We start from the raw sequence: 25,092 nt of genomic DNA on the forward strand, positions 1-25,092 counted from the left end.
TGGATGAAAATTCCAAGGACAAGTTTACGTTTGAATCCAGTTCTAAAGGTGTATTTTTTTACAATAATTCAAGATTTCCAGAGATCAAAGGTCGATGAAACTCCAGAAGTGATTATAGATTTACGCTGGGACATGCGAGTCAAATTTCATGAAAATTGCTTGAAAAAAGTTCAATTTTCCATATTGTGCAAAAACGCGAAAAACTCGAAATGGCAGATATTGGTACAAAATGGCCACCAAACGGTAGGTGTTGTTGTATCACGTAATGATTTCAAAGCTTTGTTTAAATATACCTGACAAAGTTATCTTGGTTTCGTTAGCTGATTCTTAAAAAAAAATCTGAATTTTTTTTTTTTTAGCCGAGTCAGCCCTTTTTTTTTTTACCACGGCCACATTCCTTTATCGATCTTGTTGTATGTGACATCATTTTGTCCGGTATGGGCCAGGGAATCGTATATTTCATTTTCACAACATTCCAATAAAAAATGTGCGAGCTAGCTAAAATCGCAACAGTTGCTAATTCGCCACGTGCACGCTGTTCAAAATCTACAACTTCTAATTCCAAAATTTTGTTCACAGTAGCTTGCCATTGATGTTCGAGAAGTTTCAAGAAGATTGATAAAAATCCCCAGGACGAGTTTTCGTTTGTATGTTACTAGAGGTGCTTTTTTTTTATTCAAGATGGCCGCCCCATCCCAAGGTCAAAGGTCAATGATACTACTCTGGTAGTTGTAGAATTAAGCTGGTGGCATGTGTGTGCAATTTCATGAAAATCGCTCAAACAAAAGTGTCGTTTTCCCAAAAAATGGCCACCAAGCCAAAGGTCGTGTGGCCATCCCATAATGATTGTATTGGGATATCTCCAACACGCGTGTTTTGATTTTGTAGCTTTAATTTGAAAAAAAAAAAAAAATCTTGGCCCCATAAACAATTTACAAGCATCGTCAATGGGGGGAGGGGGGGTTGACATTCTCTGGGGGCTGTAAACCCTTCCTTTGAGGGCTTTTTTGTGTTTTTGTCGTCATTTTTGCGATTACAATTTTGACGTTTTTTCGGTAGTGTTGTGTGTGTGTGTACTTTTGTTGCGTTACACAATTTTCATGTCGATTTTGCTTTGGCTGACTTCTGACCTCATTTTTTGGCATTTTGACGCGTTTTTGACGTTTTTAACCTTTTTCAGTGTTCGACCATTGTAGCAGTTACAATATGGTCCTTGCAGTCTGTGACCGCTGCGGGCCATAATAATTAATTTCATGAACTTTGAGTTGTTTCCAACATACAATAAAAAAAACAAAATCTCAATCTGTGTGAGTTCTGTATTAAATTCCCGTTTATTATTGATCAAAGAAAAGTGCTACTTTTTCATCATATTCCCCTCTTTTTATGTCAAGCCCTAATGTATTTTACTGCTGGGTTTCCTTGTCTTACCTAAGTAAAGAGCTTAAATAAAATCCTTTACACAGGAAAGGTTATATCTCCTGGGTGAGTTCTCATGTGTTTCTTGAAATTAGATACATCACTGAAACTTTTGTCACATTTGTTACAAGAGAAAGGCTTTTCTCCTGTATGGATTCTCATGTGTGTTTCAAGATTAGATAAATAACTAAAACTTGTATCACATTCCTTACAAGAAAAACGCTTATCTCCTGTGTGAGTTCTCATGTGTGTTTTAAGACTAGATCTATGACTAAAACCTTTGTTACATTCCTTACAAGAAAAAGGCTTCTCTCCTGTGTGAGTTCTCATGTGTTTTTTGAGATAAGCTATACGACTAAACCTTGCATCACATTCCTTACAAGTAAAAGGCTTCTCTCCTGTATGAGTTCTCATGTGTCTTTTTAAAGCACATATATGAGTAAAACTTCTATCACATTCTTTACAAGAAAAAGGCCTTTCTCCTGTATGAATTCTCATGTGTCTTTTTAAAGCACATATATGACTAAAACTTCTATCACATTCTTTACAAGAAAAAGGCTTTTCTCCTGTATGAATTCTCATGTGACTTTTGAGACTAGATACATTAGTAAAACCTCTATAACATTCTTTACAAGAAAAAGGCTTTTCTCCTGTATGAGTTCTCATGTGAATATTGAGATTAGATACATGAGAAAAACCTCTATAACATTCTTTACAAGAAAAAGGCTTTTCTCCAGTATGAGTTCTCATGTGTGCTTTAAGAGTATTATTCTGACTAAAGCTTTTGTCACATCCTTGACAAGAAAAAGGCTTCTCTTCTGTGTGAGTTCTCATGTGTCTTTTGAGACTATGCATCTGACTAAAGCTTTTGTCACATTCTTTACAAGAAAAAGGCTTATCTCCTGTGTGAGTTCTCATGTGTGATTTCAGATGGGCTATTTGTCTAAAACTTGTATCACATTCTGTACAAGAAAAAGGCTTTTCTCCTGTATGGGTTCGCATATGTGATTTGAGATAGGTTATATTACTAAAACTTTTAGTACATTCCTTACAAGCAAAATGCTTCCCTTTTTTATGGATTCTCTTATGAAGTCTAAATCGAGACAAGTAACCAAAACTTGGGATCGTCTGATCTCTGTTCTCTGGGTCTGTCTCTTCATCTGTAGTTGTTGTCGATTCTTCATGTTGGTTTCCTTCTTTATCCTGACTATCAGTTTCATTAAAGCTCTGCTGGTTGTTTAAATCTGCTTCACTGCTCTCATTTTCCTCATAAGTAAAAGTCTCCATCAAGGTATCAGTCTCCTGCTTAAAATCAAGCTGCTGTTTCTCCTGACTAATGCAGAGCTCTTCATTGGCCTCTTTAATCTGTGAAGGTTCTGGTTCCCCCCATTTCTCTTCATTTTGTATAGATTCTTGTTCTTCCTGCTCCTCTTTTATCTGTGGAGGTTCTGGTTCCTCTTGATCCTCTATGAACTGTGGAAGTTCTATTTCCTCCTGTTCTACTTTGATCTGTGGAGGTTCTGGTTCCTCCTGTTCCTCTTTGATCTGTTGAGGTTCTGGTTCCTCTTGTTCCTCTATAAAATGTAGAAGTTCTATTTCCTCCTGCTCCTCTTTGATCTGTGGAGGTTCTGGTTCCTCTTGTTCCTCTATAAACTGTAGAAGTTCTATTTCCTCCTGTTCCTCTTTGATCTGTGGAGGTTCTGGTTCTTCCTGTTCCTCTTTGATCTGTGGAGGTTCTGGTTCCTCTTGTTCCTCTATAAACTGTAGAAGTTCTATTTCCTCCTGTTCCTCTCTGATCTGTGGAGGTTCAGGTTCCTCCTGTTGCACTCTGACATGTCTCTGTTGGTTGTAGAAATCGTCTTCAGTCACATAATGCTGGGGGAGATCTGCAGGGACACAAACACAGAAAGGAGCCCTCCTATACTTTAAAAGGACTTTATGTCTTGTCAAACAGTCATAAATATAAAAAGCACAGTGTGAAGATCCACAGAATAAAATGTTCAATGAAAAAAATGTAACTACTTAGAGGCCAATAAAAGTTAAGACATCAAACACCCAATCGAAGAAACTCCAAACCTCTTGACCCCGTAAATTTACTAATGACAAAAACACTCACATTTTTGTATTAAAGTAGAAGCTAAATTAGGTTGATATAGTTCATTTGAATATAACACATAAAACAGACATCATATTTAAATTTTAATGCAAATTTGTAACAGCAGAGATCCACGTGGGAAAAATCCCTATGCCATTTCCCGTATGAAGAGACTTTCAATCATGCAACACTTATTTCCAGTATTTTCCTATTAATGACTGAAAAAACTTATACCCAAAGCAACAACAAACAAACACAAAACTCTGTCATTTCCCTTTCAGTCGATTTGTGAAATGTAAAAAAGAAGTTGCTGTTGTTGTGTAGGCAAAGATGAATGCTGCTCTTTCAAAATGGAAACTCAGCCCGAAGCAATATTTGTAAACATCAACCGGATAGTGTTCTGTCTCTGATCTTTCTTAAAAAGAAACTAATGCTTCCAAAAATGTTCCTATACTGAAGGTAAATCAACCTGTAGTGAAGAAATATAGATACAGGGATCTAGAAAGTGACCAATTTCATCCCAGGTGCAACTGAATTTTCAACTGTGGACCTAAAAATGTCAAAAGTTGCCCAGATGTTCGGTGGAAAAAAAATAAAAACTATCTCTGCAACTCTGAAAGTCTTATTCCTGTATGTGTGTGCATTGTAACACACCTAAATAAGAAGGATTGGTTGTCAGTGCGCCTCTGAAAGCCTTCAGCACAGCCAGGGTGTTACCTCTGGGTCCCGGAACAGCTTGCCGTTCACAAAAAGTTTATCAACGGCAACCACCGCGCGGGCTCCAGCAGACAGGTGCTTCCTCCTCAGCGGGAAGAGGATTTTCCGCCGGCGGAGGATCTCGCCTGGAAACTGATCATTCACGCTATAATGTGTGTCTTTCAGCTCTCGCCCTCTGCTTTTTACCTGCATCTTTTGTTTATAATGTTCAAATTTAGCAACAATAGGACGGGGACGCTGATTGTCCGGCCTTTTTCCTCCGAGCCGGTGAACCCTGTGAAAGGAGATCTTCTGGACCTCTTCCTTGGGGAGCTTCAGGTGGACCTCTACGCCGCCCAGAAGAAACCCGCAAACTTATTTAATTGAATAGGAAATAATCGGATCATCAATAATCCACACCTCTCAGGAAAAGTGTTTTTTCTTTCTCTCACATTCATGTTTCTGTTGTTGTTTCGTTGTTTTTGTTTTTTGTTCTTTCTCTTTCCCTCTCTCTTTTCTCTTGTCCCCCCCCCCCCCCTTCCCATGTCCTCATATGTGAATCAGGTAAAGTCAACGCAACCACGGTGAGTATTTATTTATGCACGGAACGGGCGCGCGCGCATACTAGCGCGCATAAGAGCATGCACACGCGATCCCGCACACACACGTTGATAAACTGCAAAAACCTCACTTAGGCTCACACAGGACGCACGCAACATGCAGCTCACAGCTAAGACACGTTCACCCACAACGCACAGCGCTTGTCAGTGTAGCAGGTACGCACAGCGTGCACGCGCACACGGATGGGCACACGCACTATTTAGCCTTGCACTCTCCCGGTTAGAACAGCTATGAACAGTCTTAACATCGTTAGCTGGAATGTGCGTGGACTTGGTTCTGGGCCAAAGAGATTGAAAGTGTTAAATCACCTGAATGATCTTAAAGCAGATATAGCTCTGCTGCAGGAGACCATTTATCTTTATCAGCTGGTCATCTCCTGTGCTGTTCCCAGTATCCAGTTATGTTTTCTGCCAGTTTCAACTCCAAACAAAGAGGGGTTGCAGTTTTGATTAATAAAAATGTTACATTTACTCATAAGGATACAGTTACTGACCCAGAAGGCAGATTTGTAATCATTAATATATCCATTCAGAATAAGGACTTTTGTATAGCGAGTGTATACGGTCCTAATGTTGACGACTCTTCCTTCTTTCACAGATTCTTCACCTCACTCTCAGCTCACTCTGACTCCACAATCATTATAGGAGGAGACGTCAACCTTGTTTTGGACCCTGAACTTGACAGACTCAGCACAGCAGCAAACCAGCGTACATGGCGATCTGCAAGTATTCTAAAGCAGTACATGAATGATCTGGGTCTCTGCGACGCTTGGCGCTCATGTCATCCAAGCACTAAGGGGTTCACCTTTTTCTCTCCAGTTCACCATTCACAATCTCGTTTAGATTATTTATTAGTCAGTAACTCCCTTTTGAAAGAAATTAAAAGTTCCAACATTCATCCAATTATTATCAGTGACCATGCACCAGTTTCTGTTACTATTTCAAGGGAAGTACCCAGACCCTCGGGTTCAACCTGGAGGTTTAATACATCTCTGTTAAAAGACCAGGAATTTATTGAATTCTTTAAAAAAGAGTGGGCAACCTTCTTAGAATTCAACGATACTTCTGAAATATCACCAAGTATTCTTTGGGAAGCAGCAAAAGCAGTCATGAGAGGGAAAATCATCTCTTATTCAACGCATAAAAAACGCAAGGAGAAAGCAGATTTATTAGAATTAGGAAATAAAATAAAAACTCTGGAGACTGCTTATAATGCTTCTGCACAGGAACACATACTGGGGGACCTGAAAAATTTAAAGCTGCAGTTAAATGACATCATCAATAAACAAACACAATTCCAGATACAAAGGCTTCGACTGGAAAGATATGAAAACTCAAATAAATCTGGCAAATTTCTAGCTAATCAGCTTAAAATTAATAAAGAAAAATCAACAATCACTTCGATTATGGACCAAACAGGGAATGTCACCCATGACCCGGTAAAAATTAATAATGCGTTTAAAGACTTTTATCAAAACTTATACACTCCACAGATCAATCCATCAGAACAAAGCATCAACTCATTTCTCAACAATATAAACCTGCCCAAGTTAAACGAAGATCAAATCACAAATTTAGACTCTCCGCTCTCGTTGTCTGAGCTTCATGAAGCTCTGTTACTTATGCCTAATGGTAAAGCACCAGGGCCTGACGGCTTTCCTGCAGAGTTTTATAAGGAATTCTGGGAACAACTGGCACCAACGTTTTATAAAACGGTAAAATTTATCAATGAAAGCCAATCTCTACCACCTAACATGAACTCTGCCAACATTATCCTTCTTCTAAAACCAGACAAAGACCCCACGAGTCCTTCAAGCTATCGCCCCATTTCTTTAATTAATGCAGATGTAAAAATTATCTGCAAAGCACTAGCACAGAGAATAGAAAAAGTCACTCCTCACATAATTCACTTTGATCAAACTGGATTCATCAAAGGCAGACACTCGGATGACAATGTCCGCAGACTCGTTAACATAATAGACTTTGCCACCATCAAAAACCAGGAAATGACTATACTATCACTGGATGCTGAAAAAGCCTTTGATAGAGTAAATTGGAAGTTCCTCATTGCTGCCCTCCATAAGTTTGGGTTTGGAGAATCATTCATCAATTGGATCAAAATATTATATCACAACCCCAATGCATCAGTTAGAACTAATAAACAGACTTCCAACAGGTTTTTTCTTGGAAGAGGAACTAGACAGGGTTGCCCACTCTCCCCCTCTCTTTTTAGAATATTTATCGAGCCTCTAGCTGCAGCAATAAGACAGAATGAGAGTATTAAAGGAATTAAAACCAAACACAGCCATCATAAAATTAGTCTCTATGCAGATGACATATTACTGTTTTTAAGTAATATACATTCTGTAAATGAAACGGCAACAATCATTAATGAATTCTCTTCTATATCAGACTATTCCATTAATTGGAATAAATCTGTTTTATTACCACTGAACAGTAATGCGGAGCAAGCAGGGCTCCAGACTGCGAGCAATTGGTCGCATTTTGCGACCAAAATTTGAGAGTGTGCGACTGAATTTTACATCCATTCGCACATGTGCGACCAGTAAATTTGCCTCCCCCACCCTTCGTATTTTTTTATACATTAAACGTGGAAGGGGCACGTCAATGATCAATGAAATAATCAATGAGACGCAAACGCACACGCACGCAGGCAGACACACACACTCGCGCACATACTCATGAAACGCGAGCACACACTCGCGTGATGCCTGTGTGTGAGGCGGCCACTGCGTGTGAGAAGAATAGGGAAAGCCACTGTGAGTGGCTAAAATGCGTGTAGGGGGAGGGGCCTAGAGCTGACCAACCAATCACAGTGGGGTATATGACTCTTGGGGGCGTGACAATGACAGGGTTTGAAAGCAGGACACCTGACAGCGCCCTCCCCGGACCACATGAAGGAGTTCCTTACTTTCCTTTAGAACGTATCTTTTCGCTCGTAATTTTCTAAATACATGCAGTCCGTGCTGAACTTTTCTCTGGGCCGCACAGACCCGGAGGAAGGTTTAGGTTTTGGTTACGGTTACGGCGGCGCATCAAACGGGTTATGGCAGCACACCGCTCCCGCGGGAGTCGGGTCAGCTGAGGAGAATAAATGTCCCACACGTACGTGCGTGACAGCTAACGGGGCTTGAACTTTAAACACGCTCGAGCAAAAACAACATTAGTTTTAGACACACTGAAAATACGTGTGGAAAATGCAACGATAGACGTTTTTTAAATGAACCAGCACCTCGCCTGGAAATGGAGTTGTCCTTAACATTCAGTTTAGTTTTAATATTCTTCTCCCCCTTAGTATGATCTGTGTTATTATATATTTTATGATTATTTAAGGTTTTGTAATGTATGTAGCCTTTTTTAATGAATTGGTATTTTAAATTATTTTGATTAATCCCTCCACTACAAAAACCATCAGGACACATGTCCCATAATGCATTGTTTTGTAGCCTGTAGGGCAGCTTTCAGTCAGTTCAGTTTCCAGCTGTGTCCGGGTGGGTTTGCCCCTTGCTCCCACCCCTTTCTCCTGAAATTTTTGTGATGATTGACAGTTAATGTTGGAGCAAAAACAAAAATATATGTCACACACCAGGTGATCTGCGCAGCGTTGAGTTCACCTGGGTGATCTCAAACACGCTTATTGTGCATCTTGGCTGCACCTATTTGGTGTCACCAAGATAAATTTCCATCAGTTTTCTTAACTATTTGTACTGTCATGACAGCAATGCTTTTGTCAGTTTACCTTCTTGGTGCATCTTCAAAAGTGCAGATTAAAATGTGACACTGAATTTGAAACAGCACATTGTAATTTCTGCATCTATTATTAAAGTATTTATTAGTAATACAGTGGAAATTAGTAGATTTGGTTAGAATTTTGATTTACGGTATGCGCCCCTAAATTTTCTAGTTGTGCCCCTAAAATTTTCAGTTAGGGGCCACTGTGCTCCTAGTGAAAAAAGTTAGTCTGGAGCCCTGGGAGCAAGGACTCACAATACCAGTTAAATCAGGCAATATAAAATATCTAGGTATTTATTTTTCCCCCAAAATATCAGAATTGGTGCAGCTAAACTACACCCCATTACTGAAAAACATACAGGACGATCTAACACGCTGGACCAACCTGCCTTTGTCCCTTATGGGCAAGGTAGCCACGGTTAAAATGAAAATCTTACCCAAAGTTAATTATCTCTTCTCAATGATTCCCACACAACCGCCATTAAAATGGTTCAAAACATCCATATCAAGCTTTCTATGGAACAATAAACCTGCAAGAATTAGTCTAAAAACTTTAAAATCTGCAAAAAGCTGTGGAGGATTAGAATTACCTAACTTCCACAGTTACTTTCTTGCAAATAGATTACAATACATCTTAAAATGGTTAAAAAATAATCCAGAAACCAACTCATGGTTAGACTTGGAACAGGCGTTATGTGGAAAGATCAACCTGTCAGATCTTCCATTTATTAGTCAAATAGTTAAAAAACAGGATTGTTTCAAAAGTATTAATATAAATGCCACTTTAACAGCCTGGTGGGAATTTCTCAAAATATCAAAATCATCAATTCAACCGTGCAAAATGACACCCATCTGGAACAACCCAGACATCCTCATAAACAAAAAAAAATTATCCACTTCCCAGCTTGGCACGCAGGGGGCATAAAACAACTAGAGCACATAATTATTGATAGAAGATTCATAACTGCCCAGGAACTTCAAGACAAACATGGAATATATAACTTCTTGGAATATCAGCAACTTAAATCAATTATTACTAAAAAGTTTAAATACAGAGACAACGATTTAAAGCTACCAGATGTAGTTACCACTCTGATCAATTTCTCAATGAATAAAACTCTCTCCAAAATATACAAACTTTTATGTAATTTAGATAACAATATTTCACTTCCGACAACAAAATGGGATGCGGATTTGAGCATCAGCACAGATGAAAGTTTTTAAAAAGTTTTAAAATGACAAAAAGTCCAAATCTGCAGCTAATCCATTTCAAAACTCTTCACAGAATTTACTACACTGGACAGAGGATGTTCAAGATGGGTCTCAGTAACTCAGACATTTGTCAGCACTGTGACAGTAATCTACCCGACAATTACATGCATGCACTATGGTTCTGCACGCCTGTCCAGGCTCTCTGGCAGCAGGTATGTGCCGATCTATCAGTCTGGCTTAAGGTTTCAATCACAGCTTCACCGTCACTTTGTGTGCTTGGTGACATGAGTGCCATCGATGTAGGAGGATTAGGCTCTATCATTTTCATAACTCTTTGCATTGCTAAAAAAACTATTTTAATAAATTGGAAAAGCAAAAAAAATATAAATATAAGTCAACACAGAAATCTGCTGCTTGATCATATCAGCTTGGAAAAAATGTCAGCCCAAAGTTCAAGTAACTTTGAAAGAATTCGGTCTCTCTGGTCTCCCATAGCTAACTCCGTGACTTAGGGGGTGGGGGGGGCATGGTCGTCGCTGCTTCTTGCCCTTCTGCCGTGGGCCGGGATGGGGGTCGGGGCGTCGGGTCCGGCGCCTGGGTGGGGCGGCCTGGGGCGCTGCGTGGTCCTCTGGGCTTGGGTGTGGGGGTGCGTGGTGGGGGGGTGGGGTGGTGGTCTGGCTTGGTTTGGGGGGGTGGTCCCTTTGCCTGTGCTGGTGGGGGGTTGGCGGGGGGCGCTGCTCGGGGGGGGGGGCCCAGCGGCGCTGGATGGGCTTCCCGTCTACACCTGGGGCTGGGATCGGCCCTTCCCTGGCTCTGGGGCGGGACGGGGCAACCCTCTTGGGGCCCCCGGTCGCTCTGGGTGTCATCCGCTTCGGCTGCGGGGTCTGGGGGTGGGGTGGGGTGGGGGTCTTGTCGGCCCTGTCCTGTGGGGGGGCATTCTGGGGGAGGGGGGGGGGCACTATTGGTACGGGGCAGGGGGGGTTGACGGGTCGGGGTCTCCGCTGAGGCCATCGGCGGTTTCCCCGGCCGGTTGGCTGCCTCGGTCCCGTCGAGGCCTGACCAGAGCTCTTCTAGGGCCGGCGTTTGGGGGTGGGGGCCTGGGCTTGCTCCGGGGGGGGGCCGGCGCTTTCTGGTTCCTCTCTCTCTGTGTGGGGGTGGTGGTGCTGGGCCTGGGGTGTCTGCGCCTCCGGGGGTGGGGCCCCGGGTCTGGGGCCCCGGGTCTGGGTGGGCCTGGCCCCCTTGCTAGGGGGGGGGGGGAGTGGGGGGGCGGGGGACAGCTGTTTGACCACCGGGAGACAGTCTATCATCTGTCCCCAACTTACCCCCTTCCTCATATAACCTCATAATAGGGTGAGGGGGTGGGGGGCTTAGCCTGCAATGAGCCTTGGGGGGGGGGGGTTTACTAGGCAGTGGCCCCCCTCCTGTGGTTGCCGTATGGAGTGGGCCCCCCCTCTTTCGGTTTTATTTGCACCTTAGACATGTAGGGCCCTTGGTAGGGGGGGTGCTTGGACATCACTGCCAGCAAGCAGCGGATGTCCTCCTAGCACCCTACCCGCCAATTTTAACCGCACCTTAGACATTTAGGGCCCCTTGGTGGGGAGGGTGAGGGGACGTCACTGTGAGTAATCAGGAGATGTCCCCTTAGTGCCCTACCCGCCAATTTTAACCGCACCCCCCTGAGTACACACACCCCTCCCCCCTCAATATATACATCCCAACATAAACACACACACATGCACACACACACCCTTTCAAACACACATACACGCACACACATTTTGCAAGGAAGGTGGGACCTGGGTCCGTCTGTCCCCTGCCTCTTCCCTGGTGGGGGGTGCGGGCCCCTTTGCGGCGGCGGCCGTGTCCCCGGGGTGCCGGCTTCCTGGGCCCGGCGGTGCTCTCTCCGCGCGGTGGGGGGGTTCACATTACATCTGAGCCGGGGGTGTCTGGTCCCTAGGGGGTGGGTTCTGGTCCTTGCTCCTGAGTGCTGGGCCCCGCCAAATTTCCAACTGTGGCCGAGCCTGGTCGGGCCATATTTACAACACCCCTTGTGGGCCCTCTTTTTTCCCCGGGGTTCCCCCCCCCTGGGCGGGGGCGGCGGGCCCATGCCTCGCTCCTCCCTGGACCAACCGTGGGCCGGGCGGGTGGCTGCCTGGAGTGCGGAGCGGGTCTCCCTTGGGGGGTCCTGGCTCGTACCTGGGGTTGGGGCGGGGGGATACCCGGAACTCCTGGGTGGTGGTGGGGTGCTCGTTTGGGGCTGTGGGCGTCCTTCTCCGGTGGGGCCCTGCGTTGGGTTCTCCCGGCGCGGCGGGGGGGCTGCTCTGCTGGTTGGGCTGGGGCGGCGCTCTCTTTCCCTCCGTGTGTCCCTGGCCTCTGGCTCTGGGGGCCTTGCGGCGGCCCTGCTGGCCCTGGCATGGGTGGCGGGCTTGGTCGCCCGGGCGGCGGTTGTTCCCTGCCGGTTCCCGTGTGGCGTTGGGGGGATTCCGGCTGCCGCTGCTGCTGCGGTGGGGGTCTTGGGGTGGGGATGGCTGGGCACTCTCCCTCCTTCTTTTCACGTTCCACCATCCATTTTAGAAGAACATAAACACTCACCTGAGCACTGGTGTTAGCTCACCTTTGCACTAACAGTTTGCATGACTGAATGACTGAAATATTTCACACTAGTTGGTTTTAAGGCATAAGTATGCGTGTGAACACTATCTGTTTTGTGTACATGTCGACAGGTGGACATTTTTGCAGCTAGCAGGTGTGTTTATAACATTTGAGTGTGTGTGTGGACAGGCTCCGCCCCCTTTTTTTTTCTTTTCTTTTTTTCTACATTTTTTTTTTATAAAAAAAAAAAAAAAGAAGGATTGGTTTCGTTTTTAAAAACATACACTGACCAAAAATATAAACGCAACACTTTTGTTATTGCTCCCATTTTTTATGGTATGAACTCAAAGATGTGAAACATTTTCCACATACACAAAATAACCAGTTCTCTGAAATATTGTTCACAAATCTGTCTAAATCTGTGATAGTGAGCACTTCTCCTTTGCCAAGATAATCCATCCCACCTCACAGGTGTGCCATATCAAGATGCTGATTAGACAGCCTGATTATTGCACAGGTGTGCCTTAGACTGGCCACAAGAAAAGGCCACTCGGAAATCTTCAGTTTTGTTTTATTGAGGGGGTCAGGGGACTCAGACAACCAGTCGGTATCTGGTGTGACCACCATTTGCCTCATGAAGTGTATAGAGTTGATCAGGTTGTCTATTGTGGCCTGTGGGATGTTGGTCCACTTTTCCTCAATGGCTGTGCGAAGTTGCTGGATATTGGCAGGAACTGGAACACACTGTCGTATACGCCAATCCAGAGGATCCCAAACATGCTCAATGGGTGACATGTCTGGTGAGTATGCTGGCCATACAAGAACTGGGATGTTTTCAGCTTCCAAGAATTGTGTACAGATCCTTGCAACATGGGGCCGTGCATTATCATACTGCAACATGAGGTGATGTTGTTGGATGTACGGCACAACAATTGGCCCCAGGATCTCGTCTTGGTATCTCTGTGCATTCAAAATGCCATCAATGAAATGCACCTGTGTTCTTCGCCCATAACAGATGCCTGCCCATACCATAACCCCACCACCACCATGGGTTATTCGATCCACAACATTGACATCAGAAAACCGCTCACCCACACGACGCCACACACGCTGTCTGCCATCTGCCCTGAAGAGTGTAAACCGGGAATCGTCCGTGAAGAGAACACCTCTCCAACGTGCCAGACGCCATCGCATGTGAGCATTTGCCCACTCAAGTCGGTTACGACGACGAACTGGATTGAGGTCGAGACCTCGATGAGGATGACGAGCATGGAGATGAGCTTCCCTGAGACGGTTTCTGACAGTTTGTGCAGAAATTCTGTGGTTATGCAAACCGATTGTTTCAGCAGCTGTCCGAGTGGCTGGTCTCAGACGATCTTGGAGGTGGACATGCTGGATGTGGAGGTCTTGGGCTGGTGTGGTTACACGTGGTCTGCGGTTGTGAGGCCGGTTGGATGTGCTGCCAAATTCTCGGAAAGGCATTTGGAGATGGCTTATGGTGGAGAAATTGACATTTAATTCCCTAGCAACAGCTCTGGTAGACATCCGTGCTATCGGCATGCCAATTGCACGCTCCCTCAAAACTTGCGACATCTGTGGCATTGTGCTGTGTGCTACAACTGAAGATTTTAGAGTGGCCTTTTCTTGTGGCCAGTCTAAGGCACACCTGTGCAATAATCCTGCTGTCTAATCAGCCTCTTGATATGGCACACATGTGAGGTGGGATGGATTGTCTTGGCAAAGGAGAAGTGCTCACTATCACAGATTTAGACAGATTTGTGAACAATATTTCAGAATCTAGCCACAGGGGTTGCAAGCCAGTTGCCTCTGTGCCGGTCCCAAGCCCGGATAAATAGAGAGGGTTGCGTCAGGAAGGGCATCCGGCGTAAAAATTGCCAAAATAACCATGCGAATCATCCACAACACTTTTGACATACCGGATCAGTCGAGGCCCGGGTTAACAACGACCGCCACCGATGCTGTTAACCTACAGGGTGTCGGTGGAAATTTGACTACTGTTGGTCGAAGAAAGAGGGGAGGCAGAAGGGTCCGTGGCCAGAGAGAGAAGGGAAAAGGCAGGAACATAGGTTTGAGAATAGGGACTCTTAACGTTGGCACAATGACAGGGAAAGGCAGAGAGCTGGCAGACATGATGGAGAGAAGGAAGGTAGATGTACTGTGTGTGCAGGAGACAAGGTGGAAGGGCAGCAAGGCACGTAGTATTGGAGGAGGATACAAACTGTTCTATCATGGTGTTGATAGGAAGAGAAACGGGGTAGGTGTGATTCTGAAGGGGGAGTTTGTAAACAGTGTTCTAGAGGTGAAAAGAGTCTCAGACAGGATGATGAGCCTAAAGTTAGAAATTGAAGGGGTGATGGTGAATGTAGTCAGTGGGTATGCGCCACAGGTTGGCTGTGAGTTAGAAGTGAAGGAGAGATTCTGGAGTGAGTTGGATGAGGTCATAGAGGGTATCCCCAGAGGAGAGAGAGTTGTTATTGGAGCAGACTTTAATGGCCATGTTGGTGAGGGCAATAGAGGTGATGAGGAGGTGATGGGCAGGTTTGGTGTGAAGGAAAGGAATCTGGAGGGACAGATGGTGGTGGACTTTGCGAAGAGGATGGAAATGGCTGTAGTCAACACTTACTTCCAGAAGAGAGAGGAACATAGAGTGACATACAGAAGTGGAGGTAGGAGTACTCAGGTGGACTACATCCTATGTAGACGAGGTCATTTGAGAGAGGTTAATGACTGCAAAGTGGTGGTAGAAGAGAGTGTAGCCAAACAGCACCGCATGCTGGTGTGTAAGATGACTCTGGAGGTCAGGAAGAAGAAGAGAGGGAAAACAGAAAAGAAGACCAAGCGGTGGAAGCTACAGAATGAAGAAACTTGTGAGGAATTTAGGCAGAAGTTGAGACAGGTCCTGGGTGGTCAGGATGAGCTTCCAGATGACTGGGAAACTACAGCAGAGATTATCAGGGAAACAGGTAGGAAAGTGCTAGGTGTGTCATCTGGAAAGAGGAAAGACGGTAAAGAGACTTGGTGGTGGAATGAGGAAGTACAGGAATGCGTCCAGAGGAAGAGGTTGGCTAAAAGGAAGTGGGATGTAGAAAGGACTGAGGAAGGTAGACAGGAGTACAAGGAAGCGCAGCGTAGAGTGAAGAGAGAGGTGGCAAAGGCCAAACAGAAAGCTTACGATGAGCTATATGACAGGTTAGACACAAAGGAAGGAGAAAAGGACTTGTTCAGGCTAGCCAGACAGAGAGACAGAGATGGGAAGGACGTGCAACAAATAAGGGTGATTAAGGACAGAGACGGAAAGGTGCTAACAACCCAGGAGAGTGTACAGAAAAGATGGAAGGAGTATTTTGAGGAGCTGATGAACGTGGAAAATGACAGGGAAAGAAGGGAGGAAGATGTGGTTGTTGTGGAGCAGGAAGTAGCAGAGATTGGAAAGGATGAGGTTAGGAAGGCTCTGAAAAGGATGAAGAGCGGAAAGGCCGTTGGTCCTGATGACGTACCTGTGGAGGTATGGAAGTGCTTAGGAGAGACAGCAGTGGAATTTCTAACGAGTTTTTTCAATAGGATTCTAGAGAGTGAGAAGATGTCTGAGGAATGGAGGAGAAGCGTTCTGGTTCCGATCTTTAAGAACAAGGGTGACACGCAGAACTGCAGCAACTATAGAGGAATAAGGTTGATGAGCCACACAATGAAGCTGTGGGAAAGAGTAGTGGAAGCCAGGCTTAGGAAAGAGGTGGAGATTTGTGAGCAGCAGTATGGTTTCATGCCCCGTAAGAGCACCACTGATGCCATTTTTGCTTTGAGAATGTTGATGGAAAAGTACAGAGAAGGTCAGAAGGAGCTGCATTGTGTGTTCGTAGATTTAGAGAAGGCGTATGACAGGGTGCCGAGGGAGGAGCTGTGGTACTGTATGAGGTCGTCTGGAGTGGCAGAGAAGTATGTCAGAGTAGTTCAGGACATGTATGAGAGAAGTATGACGGTGGTGAGATGTGCTGTAGGTCAGACAGAGGAGTTCAAGGTGGAGGTGGGACTACACCAAGGATCAGCTTTGAGTCCTTTTTTGTTTGCTATGCTGATGGACAGGCTGACAGACGAGGTAAGAAAGGAATCTCCCTGGACAATGATGTTTGCGGATGACATTGTAATTTGCAGTGAGAGTAGAGAGCAGGTGGAGGAACAGCTAGAGAGGTGGAGGTTTGCTCTGGAAAGAAGAGGCATGAAGGTCAGTCGTAGTAAGACAGAATACATGTGTCTGAACGAGAGGGATCAAGGTAGAAGCGTTAGGTTACAGGGGGCTGAGGTGAAGAAGGTGCAGGAGTTTAAGTACTTGGGGTCAACAGTTCAGTGTGATGGGGAGTGTGGAAAAGAGGTGAAGAGGCGAGTGCAGGCAGGTTGGAGCGGGTGGAGGAAAGTGTCAGGAGTGTTGTGTGACAGAAGAGTGTCAGCAAGACTCAAAGGAAAGGTGTACAAGACAGTGGTGAGACCAGCTCAGCTCTATGGGTTAGAGACGGTAGCAGTGAGACAGAGACAAGAGGCTGAGATGGAGGTAGCGGAGATGAAGATGTTGAGGTTCTCCTTAGGAGTGACCAGGTTAGACAGGATAAGGAACGAGTACATCAGAGGGACGGCTCATGTTGCCTGTGTTAGCGACAAAGTCAGAGAAGCCAGACTGAGATGGTTTGGACATGTTCAGAGGAGGGATAGTGGATATATTGGTAGAAGGATGTTGGAGATGGAGCTGCCTGGCAGGAGGGCAAGAGGACGGCCAAAGAGGAGATACATGGATGTCTTGACAGAGGACATGAAGTTGGCTAATGTTAGGGTAGAAGATGTTCATGATAGAGTGAGGTGGAAAAGGATGATTCGCTGTGGCGACCCCTGATGGGAAAAGCCGAAAGAGAAAGAAGAAGAAGATGTGAACAATATTTCAGAGAACTGGTTATTTTGTGTATGTGGAAAATGTTTCACATCTTTGAGTTCATACCATAAAAAATGGGAGCAATAACAAAAGTGTTGCGTTTATATTTTTGGTCAGTGCACATAAAAGCCATCTAGTTTGGGTCCAGGCGCACAGTATTGGTGGTAGTTGAAGTGGGTGACGGCAGCGGAGTGGGGGGAAAGAAAGGATGGAGACAGGAGATGTTAACAGAAGTAGAATTATGAGGACCGGGTGATGTTATTGATGTGGGCTGTCAAGGATGACATCAAGACTTTTAATCTGATGGGAGGGGAGGATGGACGAATTGTCAAAGGGGATGGATAAGATATGGAGTTTGTTGAGAAAATTGAATGTGGATTTTTTATTTTTTTGCAAAAGATTTTTCAGAGGGGAAGGAGGTAGATGACGAAGAGCAGTGGACCCAGAGCATGGCTCCATAGTGACAGAAACAACAGGGGACAAATGATTTAAGACTGATGAATTTAGTGAGGTTACAGAGATAGGATTGATACCAGCGCAGGGGGGAGTTTGTGATGTGAGTATGGAGTTGGAGTATGGAGTTCTTTACAAGAACTTTGGAGATGTATCGACAATTACATGACATTTATGCAAAGAGTTGGTATTTGCAGTGTTGGCCCTTCTTTTTCAGGACCTCTGCAATTTGACTGCATTGAGTAAAGCATTGAGTAAAGCGGGCCAAAGTTCTGTGGAACCTCCCAGCAGTGGATTCTAGTTTAGCAACCAGATTGATCAGAGTGATGTGTACAACGCTCTGAAAAAAGGCGAACGTCGTGGCGATGACGGTTACTGTTTTACTTCTGTGTGTGAGAAAGCGTAGCTGCAACGGTGCAGTGTAGACTGACATTATGCACACAAAGCATCTTTGCCACATTAAAGCGTCTCCTTCATCCTGTCATTCTGCTGCATAATTATCACACTTCATTGTTTCTGTAAAAAAATTTGTCTTTCTTTCCCCCTCTTCATCTTTGAAGCACCATTTAGGTTCGTGTTTCCCACTCCACTTGAAAGTACTGGAGAAGTTACAGTTAGCAATATTGGAAATAAAAAGGACTTTATTACCTCAGTCATCTTTAGAACCATTAGAACCGAGTAACAACCTGGCTAACCAGGTTGTTATTCGTAGCGCAGGCCGCGCTACCAGGGCTAACCCAGTTAACACCCCAGCGCCTCCCCAGCAGACGGGAAGCATACAGGGAGGGTTTGTACCAGTTGGGAGGAAACATAGTGCTAAACGCAAAAACTTAGAGCACCTGTATGGAGTCCTATAATGTTCATAATTAGATAAATAAATGTTTAATTAAATAAATAAATATGACCTCATGCAAATACACAATCAAGCAATAAATCTCTCGTAGATATATATAAAGATCATGAAATTGTGAGAAACCTGCACACAGATTTTAAATTAGCCATTATATTATTCAATATATTTCATTTTGCTTTAAAAACCTGTTCATTATTTTAAAACAGCATTTTAAAATATTCATTTTTAAACATGTTGAATATTATTATGATTCTACGTCTTTTTTCAGAACCTTGGATTTCAAAATCAGGGAGCCGGTTTAGCTCGTGCTGGTTTGCGGCGCCTTTCATCCGTGAAACCAGGGTTTGAATCCGGGCTGCTCCCTGTTCCCTTCTCTACTTCTGTGTTGGTCCCAAGCATGGTTGCTTTGAGAGGGTTGCGTCAGGAAGGGCATCCGGCGTAAAACATTGCCAAGTTTACCATGTGACTTGTTCGCTGTGGCGACCCCTGATGGGAAAAGCCGAAAGAGAAACGAAACTAACGGATTTCAAAATCAATATTTTCCAAAGTAGCTTTGTTTTTATTTCATGTTGCTGTTTTTCAGAATGATTTATTTATTTCATGAAGAGCTTTTTCAGGAGAATGACTATCTGTCAATCAGTGAAAGTGGGTGGGATCTAAAAGCTCATTGGCACATCCATGGAAATCGACTCATATTCCTCGATACCAACTCAGCGGTGTGCCAGTCAGAGAGATGACATATTTTTTTTAGCCACATCTGCACAGCTTTGCTGACATTAGAGATCAAATAGAGACAAACAATCTGTCTGCTGCAGAAGATGCAAACATGGACGACTCTGTTTTTGAGCGTTTGTGTGGACCAAACCACAGAGGAGCTCCGGTCGTCCACATCTTGAAGTCCCCCGTTGAAACACTTCTCATTCTCATGCTATTCACTCAGAGCTCATCGTGCCTTACGTCGGCTCGCAGGAGGTGAGCTGGCGGACCGACAGAGTCAGACCAGGCAGCTGCGCAAAGCAGAACAAGCCTGCTTGGGCCTCCTGAACCTTATATATTTCTATTTTCAATGAGACAATGATTATAATCAGGTCCTCTGGTTTTATTGTTCCCTCTCGGGGAAAATCTTGAACCTTTATTGCGATGACGTTTCTGATTGTGGTTGGAAAACGCAGCGGAAATCCAGGGTTTGATTTGGGGTTCACTACCCCGTGTGGACGCTTCCTGAGCAGGTTAATAAAAGAACAAGTCTCTATACTTTGGAGGAAACCTTTTTTTACTATTACTTTTCCGGGGGACAGGGCAACAGACCCTTAACTTGCGCTCGCGCTCACACACCCACACACACACACACTCTTGTGTTGTGCTTAGGCGCTCTGATTTACACGTAATTTAAGACATAGTTTGACTGCAGGAGCTGAAGCAGAAACTCTCTGGGATGATCTCATGAACTCAAACATGGAAACATTGTTATCATGTAGAACTATTCCAGGGCTCCAGACTAACTTTTTTCACTAGGAGCACAGTGGCCCCAACTGAAAATTTTAGGGGCACAACCAGAAAATTTAGGGGCGCATACCGTAAATCAACATGCTAACCAAATCTACTAATTTCCACTGTATTACTATTAATAAATACTTTAATAATAGATGCAAAAATTACAATGTGCCGTTTCTAATTCAGTGTCACATTTTAATCTGCAGTTTTGAAAATGCAACAACAAGGTAAACTGACAAAAGCATCGCTGTCATGACAGTACAAATAAGTAAAGAAAACTGATGGAAATGTATGTTGGTGACACCAAATAAGTGCAGCCAAGATGCACAATAAGTGTCTTTGAGATCACCCAGGTGGACTCAACGCTGCACAGATCACCTGTGTGACATATATTTTTGTTTTTGCTCCAACATCAACTGTCAATCATTACAAAAATATCACGAGAAAGGGGTGGAAGCAAGGCGCCAACCTACGTGAACACAGCTGGAAATTTAGTACTGAACTGACTGAAAGCTGCCCTGATGACTACAAAACAATGCATTATGGGACATGTGTCCTGATGGTTTTTGTAGTTCAGTGATCAATCAAAATAATTTAAAATACCAATTCATTAAAAAAGGCTACATACATTACAAAACATTAAAATAAGCATAAAATATATAATAACACAGATCATACTGAGGGGGAGAGTAATATTAAAACTAAATTGAATGTTAAGGACAACTCCAATTTCCTGTTGTCCTTCATTCGCCTTCACCCCCCCGCCGCCTGGTCTCCCCAACGATCCAGGCGCGGCGCTGGATCATCTTAAACACGTCTATCGTTGCATTTTCCCCAACGTGTTTTCAGTGTGTCTAAGACTAAATCTTGTGACTTGCACATATTTAAAGTTCAAGCCCCGTTAGCTGTCACGCATGTAGGTGTGGGACATTTATTCTCCTCAGCTGACCCGACTGCCTAACAGCCGTGCATAAACCGTTTTGTGGCTGCGCGCTTAACCAAAACTTAACCTTCCTCCGGGTCTGTGCGACCTCATGTATTTGCATGAGGTCATATTTATCTAATTAAAAATGTATTTATTTAATTATGAACAGTATAGGACTCCATATACCTGAGACTCCATGTTAGTAAAGGGTTCTCCGCCCTCAGCGACACACCCGCTGAACCCTCAACTCTGGTTATCGGCTCTTTTGTAGTTAGACACATGGAGCTGGCTTTCTAGATGGTGCCCAAAAAACAGCGTTGGTTTTGTGGATAATTGGAGCGCGTTTTGGGGGAAGCCCAGTCTCATGCCGAGAAATGGCGTCCACCCTACTCTAGACAGTGCCGCTCTTCTTTCTAGAAACATTGCTGCCAGCCTTAGTCGTGCAACCTGACTACCCAGAGATGACAAAGACGGGCGTCGGCGGAAAGCTATTGAAGGGAAAGAACCAAACACAAACGCAGAGCAGCAAACTTCCAAATTCAAGGCCTTTAAGACTTTTTAAGACCCCGATAAAACCCCTCTTTTCCTGGGGACAGACGCAGCAGCGTCTGGGACAGTGGTCTACACGCTGGATCACAGGGAGACGGGTGCAGCGTTAAAATTGGACGCCGTTCACATACGGAGAGAGTCTTAATGATCTCAAGACGCCAAACATGATGAGATGTGATTACTGAAGCTTTAATGGCACTCTTCAAAATAAATAACCCGTATTGCTCAACATCCTCCATGTCTTTAAAGATGAGGTAAAGAAAAACCTTTTGACGGTAGCTCCTCCCTCAAAGTGCAGGAGCGTCAGGTTTATGAACTCATGTTTGGACAGAAGCTTTGAGGCATGTTAAAACAAAGACATGAACGCAACGCTGAAGCACAAATCGTGGTCGGTGTGAAGAGGTTGGTTGACAGTAGTGGTTTAATTTTTGGAGGACTCCCAGTGATGAGTTCTACGATTTAGATTTTAATGTTTTATAAGACCTAAAAAATATATTTAAAATCAAAGGTTTATTTAAAAATGAAATCCCTATGATAAGGTTTACAAAGACACACATCAGGACAGGATATCACACACCAAGCGGAAATGTATTCATTGCTAAAATTGATCACAGGAGTTCAGCTGTAAAAAATGGACAAAAGAGCAAAGAAAAATAAATGATTTATTATTATTTATTATGAATATGTCCGGGCTTTGTTTGTTTTGTTCTGCAGGACTTTCATATTTGTATAATTTTGACAGAATATATTTTTACGGAGAGCAAAATATTATCCACTATTTAAGGTTTAACTTTAATCCTGGAATATTCCAGCCTGTTTCTATTCATTAATTTATTGCGCTTAGTCAGAACACTAAGTGCAATGAACAATAGACACTTAACAACCACAGTTTATGACAAATATTAAAAAAGTGCAATAATTATTAGGTCGGGACACCGCAATATTTTGATTTTATTTTTACTCTACTCTTCTCTTTCTTAAATTTTGTTCCTCACCTCATTTATGAACCCTGTTAGTTTTTGTTGTTGTTTTGTTGTCGTCTGTAAGTTACTCTGACTTGAGACCTGTCGAAAAAAATTCTATTGTACTTTTTTTTACATGTATAAATGGCAAAAAACCCTCATCTCATCTCATCCTATTCATTTTTATGTTCAGCTTTAGTATGTTATAAAAAATGTTTATCTTGTTTGGCCCGAAACCTAAAGCGTGTTTTGGATTTAGCCCCCTGTGAGACTGAGTTTGACACCCCTGTAATATGAAAATATAAAATTTGTGCATTTTTTTTGTCTGAAAAAATGTCTAAATTAAAAATAGGGAACAAAACACGACGTCCTCAAATTGTGTGTGTGCGGGGGGGGGGGGGGGGTTTACTCGCCTGGGTTGTAAGAAACTGTAGAACCGCCACTGCTGGTTGAAAACACTGCGCTGCAGGGGCTGTTACTATAAACGCGTTAACACAAATACGTTGAACGCCTTTAATGGCGTTAAAACATGAATAGTGGTTCGTTCATAGCTGCACACTCATCTCCCATTAGCCCCTCCCAACCCCAAGCTAACATTAATCAAACTAAAACAGCAGCAACATAGGAGCTATCCAGCCGCAGTTTGGATCCAGAGAGAGTAACTCAGACGAGGAAAACAAAGACGTTCATGGGTCTTTTATTAGTCTGCAGGTGGATACAGTAAACATACCTAGACGGTGAAGTTGAAGCTGTGGTTTCCAGATGACATCCAGCAGTCTGCGCTGACGACAGAGCTCCTGCTCGTACTGGACGATGGTTCCTTCACAGAGTCGGAAGATTTCTTCAGCAGCAGCAGCTAGTCGCTCGTTGATCAACTCTCTCAGAGACTGAAGGGAAGACATGGTTCCTGCTCCGATCTTCAGCTCCAACTCCCACAAACACCGCCGTCCTCTTCACTGCAGCTCCGATCATCTGCTAGCTAGTCTCACAATGAATCACAGCAATCCACGTCGTCTTTCCGTTCAACAATTCTTCACTCATTTACGACACTTTGGCTCAAGATGATTGATCTGGATTGAACTAAGTGTCGCTACATCTCTTTTTAAAACCTCACAGAGGTTCTGTCAAAACACCACCGTCCTCTAGACACAAGCTAACGCTGCTAACCTGCTAGGGCCTCGTTTTGTTTACTTCCGGGTCACGACAGAACGTCATTCAAAAAGAAATTGTTTAAACCGCATTTTCCCTAAAAACTCACTCTTAAAAAATGAATGCACAGTAAAAATAAAAGTTTTGTTAAGGAAATAGTAAAGCTGATGAAAAAAATCATTAAATCAACATCGCTGTTTTTTACGAAAAGCGGATATGACGTGTTTACAACGTTCTAAACTTTATTGTAAAAATGACTACAAAACTCATATTTGTTCAAAGGTGAATGGGGGAATAACAGTGTTGGGAGAGATAAAAAAAAGATGGGACTTAATGTAGACTTAAACCTTTTTCTCTTAGTTTTTCTGTTTTATGTCGTGAAGAGGAGCCTGCAGTGAAGACGTGATGGAGTCACATATAAATTATAATAAGAAGCATCAAATTAACGTTTTAATCCAGACAAATTAGAAAATTATTTATTTTATGGCATTAAACTTATTCCTAATCTATAACTATTTTCGTTTTCTCAAAAAAACAAACAAACAAACAAACAAATGTACAGATGTTTTCTTGAATGAAGGTTTTATCTGAACTCAGCTGAAAACATGTTTTCCACATCTCCCAGTGCAGGTCTCAGTCAGAATCTGCAGAATATTGGAGAACAAACATGGACGCTTGGAGGAGGAGCTTCATCTGTGATGAAGAGGAGAGTCTTCACAGAGGAGATCACAGAGCAACATTTCTGGAAGAGAAACACGCAAAAGGAGTTTGACTTTTCCTTCAGTTTGCTGCATTTGCATTTGATGGAAAATGAAAAGTGTGTGTCAGTGTGAAACCTCAGCTCTACTTTTACAGAACATCAGAGATCTTTCTGTCTTTCTGCACTTGTTCAGAGCCAAATCTGATCTTCTTCATGTTTATTTGTGTCATCGCACGCACCCACCCACACCCACACACCCCCACCCCCCACCCCCCACACACACACACTGATCTGCTCATCACTGCAGTGAGTGGGACAGAGAGGAACATCATGTTGGTGAGCTTCTGTCTTGATGCTGAGTCAGCTTTCTGGACGTCTCTGTCCATCAGAGTCTCTTCTTTCTGTTTGCTGACATGTTTTCCTGCAGACCTTCATCCTCCAAGCTGCTTCAAAGCTTCTTCATGACTTCCAGACTTGTGGAGGAGTCGATGAAGAGCTGCTGCTGGCCTTCATCTTCATCACAACACGTCTTTGATGTTTCTGCAGAGAAACTCCGGAACACAGCAGCTAGAACAGGAAGTGTGCTGAGAAATGAAGCTCCTCTCCATTGAGTTGTATCGCTAGGGGAGATACGCCCACTTGGGAAGCCTGGCTAAAGGTGGCAGAGCACGACGCCATCTTGGTGAG

At 43.8% G+C, this 25,092-nt stretch overlaps 2 protein-coding genes across 2 annotated transcripts in view; both read right to left on the minus strand.

Moving 5' to 3' along the window:
- The window catches only part of LOC110014374 (gastrula zinc finger protein XlCGF57.1), a 526,943-nt gene that overhangs the window by 92,379 nt on the left and 409,472 nt on the right, over positions 1-25,092 (minus strand). The window lies entirely within an intron of this gene.
- LOC110016604 (gastrula zinc finger protein XlCGF57.1) lies at positions 843-23,412 on the minus strand. Its single transcript, XM_023962683.1, has 2 exons — positions 23,287-23,412; positions 843-3,302 (listed from the first exon to the last, which is right to left on the minus strand). Exon 2 carries the CDS (start codon positions 2,701-2,703, stop codon positions 1,456-1,458), a length of 1,248 nt encoding a protein of 415 aa, XP_023818451.1. The 5' UTR covers positions 2,704-3,302; positions 23,287-23,412; the 3' UTR covers positions 843-1,455.

Source organism: Oryzias latipes, chromosome 2 (assembly GCF_002234675.1).
Source record: "Oryzias latipes chromosome 2, ASM223467v1".
Lineage (NCBI taxonomy): Eukaryota > Metazoa > Chordata > Actinopteri > Beloniformes > Adrianichthyidae > Oryzias > Oryzias latipes.

Coding starts and splice junctions, on each gene's coding strand:
- LOC110016604 (XM_023962683.1), bottom strand. CDS start 2,703: ATGGAGACTTTTACTTATGAGGAAAATGAGAGCAGTGAAGCAGATTTA.